This window comes from Octodon degus, unplaced genomic scaffold, assembly GCF_000260255.1.
Source record: "Octodon degus isolate 3935 unplaced genomic scaffold, OctDeg1.0 scaffold00029, whole genome shotgun sequence".
NCBI lineage: Eukaryota > Metazoa > Chordata > Mammalia > Rodentia > Octodontidae > Octodon > Octodon degus.
Genome location: NW_004524605.1, coordinates 16489801 through 16497668, shown reverse-complemented (window position 1 = coordinate 16497668; position 7868 = coordinate 16489801). Strand labels below are relative to the sequence as shown.

Sequence of the window (7868 nt, the reverse complement as noted above, 5' to 3'; positions counted from 1 at the left end):
GTGCTATTGTTTTTCAAGATGGAAACTGCTTTACAGTATTTTTCTATTGATAAATCCAAGTTTAGAAGTACCAAAACATGTTCTATCTTCTCATAGTTCGTTCTTGCCCTCATAGCAACTTTTACAACTGTAAATCCTTTCAGTAATTATGTTAGCGCCTTCCTTATTCTGTTCGATGTAAATTCGAGAAAAGACGCTGTTTACACACATTCCCCCAGCGTTGGGTACTAATTACTACTACTAACTCAACCGGTTTGTTACTGAATATATCACAAACTTCCTCATTCATTTCATAGTCTCCTAGTGAGACTTAAGCTGGTGCTTGTTTTAGGTACTAAACTTTCGAGAATTTTTTTTATCCTAACGTTCTGCGATTTTAAAAAGGGGAAAAATCCTTCCTATATTCCCTACACAGGGTAAAATGTGGAAACAGACGCAACTCCAACCTCCCGACGCTGAGGGCGCCAGAGAGCCCGAGCCAACTACTTCTTAATGCGCATGCGTTAGCTGTCCGGAAGCTACCGCTGTGGCTGCCGGGAGAAAGCGGAAAACCCGGAAGTAAACATTCGCGGATTGCCTGACTACGTCGGATGGTTTTGGAGTGGAGGCGGCTGAAGTGGTAAGAAAATATTCTGAGAGTTTGCTGATGGGGAGAGGGGAGGATCCGGGGAACCGCAGGAAATAGTTCCAAGCTCTTGATTATTAGATATATCCTTCCGGAGGGGAGGAACTCCTGGCTGAGGAAGGAGTGAGGACAAAGCCGAGAGGGCAGCCGTTGTCCGAGGACGCCGGCGGGGCACTGGTGTAGGTCCAGACCACGCTAGCGTCTGCAGAGTGGAGGGGCTGGGGCGATAGCTCGGCGATCTTCGCTCCTGCCTAGCAAACGCAGGGACCGGCAGCGCTGGGGAGGCTGAGACAGGAGGATCGCTACGGGCCCGAGCTGCGTAGTGAGACCCTGTCCCAAATACATACACAAGTACATAAAAGATTTTTGAATTTAAAGTAGGGATAAGTGGTAGTGACCTTTTTGTCGCGGTGTTTTGGGGATCCTCATTATTCCTTTACCGAAATAGACTGATTTCCACTCTAGAATCGTTTTGAGCTTCGATTTGATTTTCTCGTTAGGTGATGACGATCGTACATTGCACAAGTACAGGTCTGAGATTAAATGAGATCATCTGTGTAAAGCGTTAGGTAGTTTCCAGGAAGCGCGCAGTGAGTGGGAGCTGTTGTCTGTTACACTTGGAGAGAGTAGGCTCCTCCACAGCGAGGGAGTCTTAATGAATACAGCGTTGTCACTGCGACACATAGTTTTAATTTTTAATGTTGCAAGCTAAAGGCGAGTGTCGTATGCTAGATAGCATAATGGTTTAAACAGCCCACATTGGATGAAACCTGAGTTTGAGATCTTCGTTACTAGCGTGTGTCCTAAGAGCGCGGAACTTGTCTCTGCATTGTAGAATGTAGTTGTTCAAAAGACTGCCGGAGCAGCTTTCCTTTGACAGTATGGGGGGGGGGGAATGTATATATAACTAATTTATATCGGTTTGTGGAAAGGAACAGTTAATGCCTAATTGTTTGATCAACTTTGCATGTTTGTATCTGGTAATCTCAACAACTACTTTGAAGATAACAATGTGCAATATGACAATCATTGTTAATTTAAAACAAAAAAAGACTGGATGAAAACCAAGCCCAAACAGTGGCAGTCATTAAAGTTATTAAGTGTATTGTGGGGCGCCTTCGCTTCACAGTATATTACAAAAACATCTGAGGAGGATTTTTATGGAGCAGAGCAGCGCCATAGACTCCTCGCCGTTAGCCACTTTCTCTTGAGAAAGAGCTTTATAAAGGCCCCGGGTCCGCAGAGTCAAACAGGCCTACGTAGTGGGTAGAGAAGGAAGGCGGGATAGTGGTGGTGAGGTGGACGGCAGACAGGTGCCTGTCCAAAGTCACGTACATGCCACACCTTCTGGGTATGTTTAAAAATGTTCATGTTTAGAGTAAGAATAACGGGATCCCTTTGGAGCTGCACTGTCCAGTATGACAGTTACTGGCTACGTGTAGCCATTGAGACTCAAATATAGGGGCCCAAGAAGTCTATAAGCTGTGCTGCCTATACTAGGTTTTAAGATTGAGTTGACGTGTCATGTTGATTAAATTTGAAATTGTAATGTGTTGGCAGTATGGGGTTAAGTAAAATTGTGCAAAAGTGACTTCACTTTCTTTATTCTTTTTTAACATGATTGCTAGAAACCAAGATTGCATATGTTGCAGGCATTACATTTCTCTTGGATGCTTCAGCATGGAGGGATAGGCTTGGGCCCTGGGATGTTGTGTGATCCGATTTGTGTTTTGGGAGATTAAGCTGCAGCATGGAGAATTAGCTGGAGTGAATCTGAGGAGCTGAGTGAGCAGAGAGAAGTAATTCACACAAAAGGGGTAGTAGCATTATTGGGGGGGTCATGTTGAGACAGGGTCTCCCTATGCAGTTCAGGTTGGCCTTACACTCACACTTTGTAGCCCAAGCTGATCTCAAACTCGCAGCGATCCTCCTGCTTCAGCCTCCCAAGTGCTGGGATTATAGGTGTGCACCACCATGCTTGGCTGTATTGTTTAATTTCTGAAATATAGCACTCCTACATTTTCAAAATGTTTAAAATCAATCTTCAGGGGCCGGGGAAATGGCTCAGTAGAATAAGCGCTTGCCTGGCAAGCACAATGGCCTGAGTTCAATCCCTGGTTCCACCAAAAAATATCAGTCTTTAAATGACAATGATGAAATAAAGTTAAATCTCTATGGTTTAAAAAAGAAAATCCAATAGAAAATAGTTTCACAGAAGACAAGAAATAATATCTCAGAAAGGGAAGGAATGGGACTGAAAAAAAACCATGCAGTATATTTAGCCCATGGATCATTGATGACTTAGGATAACTCATGGGAGCACCTGAGGGGAGAAGTGAAATGAACACAGGTGAGGAGTGGGAATGAGAAATAGGCGGCTGGGTCAGTGGTGGCAAACCCACGGAACACGTGCCACGGTGTGCACAGAGCGCCCTCCTGGTTGACACGCAAGCAAAGGGTGTGAGTTGTGTTCGCTTAGCTAAAACCTCCACCTTGAGGGCTTTGGTGGGTGTTTTTGTTTTTGCTTGTTTGGTTTTTGGTTTTTGTTGGGTTCTTGTCTTTTTGAGACAGGGTTTCACTATGCAGTGGCTGGCCTTGAACTCACTTTGTAGCCCCAGGCTGGCCTCAAGCTCCAGGCACTCCTCCTGCCGCAACCCCCTGAGTACTGGGATTACAGGCACGTACCACCATGCGCATGGGGCCAGCAGTCAGGTTTAATTGGAGCATCAGCCCTTTGCAATAAATAAGTGGCTTTTGAGTTGTAGTTTGCACACTTGTTCTCTAAAAGGCTTGCCATCACGCTATAGGAAGTTCTTAAGACATTTGTCCTTAAAGAGAAGGACAAATGGAGTCCTCTTTAAGGAGTGGGACCATGTATGCTCTAAGGGTGACTGTGATAGAGAAATTTGAGTTACTACACAGAAAAGGCAGTTCTGGGATCTTTATGAAAGAGTCCTGTGAAATTTTAAATATGTATGAGACATTGTGTCTAACTCCGCAGTGTGATTAGGATGAAGTTTTGGTCGTTTCGGTGGTGAATTCGTGCAGGCCTGCTGTAACTTCCTTCCTTCTCTCAGAGGCAGCCCCGTCATCATGTCGGCAGCAGCCGTGGACACAGCTAACACGGCACCCCTGTCGGGGTCCAAAGAAATGAATTTAGAGGAACCAAAGAAGATGACTAGAGAGGACTGGAGAAAGAAGAAGGAGTTAGAGGAACAGCGGAAGTTGGGCAATGCTCCTGCAGAGGTTGATGAAGAAGGAAAGTAAGTACTTGCGCTCTTCATGCAAAATTCACACTTAACTCTACCTAATTGATCAGTTCCAGTGCCATTTTATCAAACTTGTATGTCTGAGGTTTAGTATTTGAGAAATGTCACAGAGCTCCTCAGGAACAGCAGTAGTCCCTTTTCACCCTCCTGTTCCCTGTCCCACTCTGTGGTGACTACTTTTAAAGCTGTTTTTCTGGGCCTTAGATTTATGTCTCTAAGTAATAATACACACCTAGTAATTGTGATCAATTGCCTGCAGACACTATCTTCAGCTTTTTGCTCTGATTGATTTAGCTCACTAGCACATAACAACCTTCTCTTCCTTTCAGTTATACTATTTTTAATATCTTGATTAGAAATGTTTCAGTTAATACAGTTGCTTTCTTCATTTTCAGTTGCTCTTTATGGTGGAGATAGCAATCATGTTCTTTGCTTCTCTTGCTGTTGTATTTCTAGGCAGGTGCTTAGACGAGCAAGCTGTCTCCTCAGCCCAACTGTTGTATTTCTGTTCTTAAGACTTTGTGTAGGATGCCTTTGTAACTGAAATATTTTCAAACTTTATTAAATTTTTTTTTAATTTTATTACAGAGACATCAATCCTCATATTCCTCAGTATATTTCTTCAGTGCCATGGTATATTGATCCATCCAAAAGACCTACCTTAAAGCATCAGAGACCACAGCCAGAAAAGCAGAAGCAGTTCAGCTCATCTGGTGAATGGTATAAGAGAGGTGTCAAAGAGGTACATGGGTGACCTATATATATAGAAGAGATATTATTTTAAGAACTCAATATAAAAGTATCTTTAGGCCATGTGTGGAGGTACAAACCTATAACTCCAGCACTGGAGAGACTCAGACAGAAGAACCACCATGGGTTGGAGGTCAGCCTGGCCTACATAGTGAGTTCAAGTCCACTCTGGAATACATAGCAAGACTTTGTTTCAAAAAAAACCCCAAACAAACAAAAAGTACCTTTAATATAATGCTTTGTGAAGTAGAAACAGTGTGTAGACATCTCACTATAAAATGAGATCCTGCCCCAACTAAAAATTTCTTACAGAAATTTTACATTGCTAAAAATCATAAACCTCCTCACTTAAAGGTGTAGAAACCGCATCCCTCCACTCAGTACTGGGTATTGAAGCCAGGGCCTTCACACGGCACTACATCCCTAGAACTTTCTTATTTCATTTTTTATTTTGAGATAGGGTCTCACTAAGCTGCCCAGGCTGGGCTTGCGATCCTCCTCCCTCAGCCTCCTAGTGCTGGGGTTACGGAAATATAGGATCGCACTCAGGCAGAAATTACTGTTTTTGGTGTTTGCTTATTTGTTTTGGCTAGTAGTAGGGATGAACCCAGAACCTTCACACTGATTTCCATCCTTAGTCCTTTTATTTTTTTTTTTAGAGGGTCTTGCTAAGTCACTAATGCTGAGTCCAGGCTCAAACTCACAATTCTTCTGCCTCAGTCTCACAGTTTGTTGAAATTATGGGCATGTAATGTCATGCAGGGCCTGATTTTTCTTAATAAATCACTTTATCAGACAAGACACGATGGGAACCAAGTAATTTGTTAACTTCTTCAGATAAAACATTGCTCTCTTCTTTTTATCAATTCATAGAATTCTGTAACAACCAAGTACCGCAAGGGAGCGTGTGAAAATTGCGGGGCCATGACACACAAGAAGAAGGACTGCTTTGAGGTTAGTTCCCCTCTACTGTATTTTAGAGAAGGCTCTACAGGGTGTTCAGGGTCCAAGTACTAGATCTATTCGTAGTGATCTGCCTGTTGACAGCCTCCCAAGAGCTGGGATTACAGGCGCATGGCCTGGGGGCAGATCCGGCATAGCAGGCCCAGGAATACACACATACACACACACACATACACCCGGGATGGAAACGCAACACCACCTGCTTGCCCAGGGATGGAAACACACACACACGCGCACACACACACACACACACATGCACACACACGTGCTTGCCAGCGCTTTAATCCGCTGAGCTATTTGGCTGACCCCCACCTCTTGAGAATTTGGGAAACTCTTGTCAGAGTCTTTCTTGTCAGAGAACTTTTTCTGAAGCGATTTATATTTTAGTACCAATTAAGTAAAAATACAAGTGAAGTTGGTCCACATTATCAAAATTTTCTGTTGGAAAGTTATCTGGTAATTAATCACACAATAAAAATCCCATGGTATGTTCACATTTGCTCTGTAGAAGCTGTGTGAAATTTCCTTCTGAGCTACAGATATTTACAAAAATATTTAATCTTCTGTTTTCCAGAGACCTAGGCGAGTTGGAGCCAAATTTACAGGCACTAACATAGCTCCAGATGAACACGTCCAGCCTCAGTTGGAGTTTGACTATGATGGGAAGAGAGATCGGTGGAATGGCTACAATCCAGAGGAACACATGAAAATTGTGGAGGAGTATGCCAAAGTGGACCTGGTGAGCGCGATTTCCTGGCCATCTACAGCCCTTGGAGAGTGTACGCTTGGCAGTATTTCTAATTTAGCCACCCTGTTTTTTAGGCCTTGAAGTGCCATCCAGGTGATGTTACTTCTTAGCAGTAGGCCTGATTTCATAGTGACATTAACCATGTGGTGTCCCTGTTTGGCCACAGCTTCCTTGTGTTTAATTATTTTATTGCCCTTTACCCAAGCTTATAGAGCAGAAGCTATTGAAAGCATGAGGACATCTGTTCTCCTGTCTGTTCTAAGATTCAAAGCTTTTAGCTGTTTGAGGTTCTGAACTCTTGGGCCCAGGCAGTAGCTTGCCCATCATCTTTGTTATAGTTGTCTTATGTAATTGGAATGGTAGAAGGGGAATAAATAACTTGTTTCAGAAAATTGAATTTTATTTTAATTCAACCTGTTTTATTGTTGTGACTCCACTTGTCCCTCTCCTTATAGCCATTGGCAACACTGCCTTTTTAAAAATTAGTCATTATATTTAAAGATCATGAAATTTCACTTAAAAATTTAGATTTCATCTTTTTTTGGACATTGAAATACGTGGTAGCCCTGGGCCTGCCGGTGTGACAAGAATCAACCAGTCCTTTGCCATCCCTGGCCTCCGCATGCTCCTTGAAGCTCAGCACTGATGCCATGTGGCCCGGCCAGCCATTCCTTAGCTGCTCCTCCTTAGCGCCTACGCCTAGGCCTGCAGGAAGTCAGAGGTGACCTGTGCAGTGAGCTTTGCTGGAAACAATACAGTACTCACTTTAAATTTATGAAAGTAGAATGTCTATTTAAAGGTAAAATTTAATTTATTTTATTTATATTTTTTTTTTTAGGCAAAACGAACATTGAAAGCCCAGAAACTGCAAGAAGAATTAGCTTCAGGAAAATTAGTAGAACAAGCTGTAAGTAATAAAAATTATCAATAGAAAAATATCCAAGCTCTTAGCCAATGGAAGTGAAATTTAAATCAAGACATCATTTTAGCTCTCTAGTTAGAGCAGATAAGGAAATACAGAATAGGTTGAGCATCATTAATTTAAAAATCCAGAAAATAACATGCTCCAAGTGAAAGTTTTGAGCTCCAACTGGATGCCCCAAGAGGAGAGTTACATACAGACCTCATGTGACTGATTGTTATCATAATATAGGTACAGTAAAAATACCGTGTAAAATCACCTTTAGGGGCCAGCCAAATAGCTCAGTGGATTAAAGTGCCTGCACACAGGTGCAGGGGCCAGGGTTCAATCCCCAGTCCTGCCATGCTGTCCCTGGCCCCAGGGCACACTGAGACGGCAATTGAGACTGGGCGTGGTGGTGTGCACCTGTAATCCCAGCACTTGGGAGGCTGTAAACAGGCAGATCACTACAAGTCTGATGTAGTAGTGAGACCCTGAACACCCTGTAGATCCTTCCCTAAAATACAGAAGGAAAAAAAAATCACCTTTTGTTTTTTCAGTTTTTTTTCCATAATTTTATTGAGAAACAAATAGCAATGAGACAGTTTCAAA

General features: G+C 42.8%; 1 protein-coding gene across 4 annotated transcripts in view; it reads left to right on the top strand.

The window, feature by feature from the left end:
- Positions 1-445: 445 nt before the first annotated feature.
- Positions 446-7868, top strand: part of Slu7 (SLU7 homolog, splicing factor) — a 19917-nt gene continuing 12494 nt past the window's right edge. For 2 of the 4 annotated variants that reach the window (XM_023713225.1, XM_023713226.1), the window contains exons 1-6: positions 446-619; positions 3627-3888; positions 4483-4636; positions 5518-5598; positions 6182-6346; positions 7194-7262. In XM_023713225.1, coding sequence (XP_023568993.1) covers positions 3719-3888; positions 4483-4636; positions 5518-5598; positions 6182-6346; positions 7194-7262 — 639 coding nt within the window. In that variant the 5' untranslated portion in view covers positions 446-619; positions 3627-3718. The remainder of the gene's footprint in view (positions 620-3626; positions 3889-4482; positions 4637-5517; positions 5599-6181; positions 6347-7193; positions 7263-7868) is intronic. The other 2 variants (XM_023713227.1, XM_004629404.2) reach the window with 2 other exon arrangements.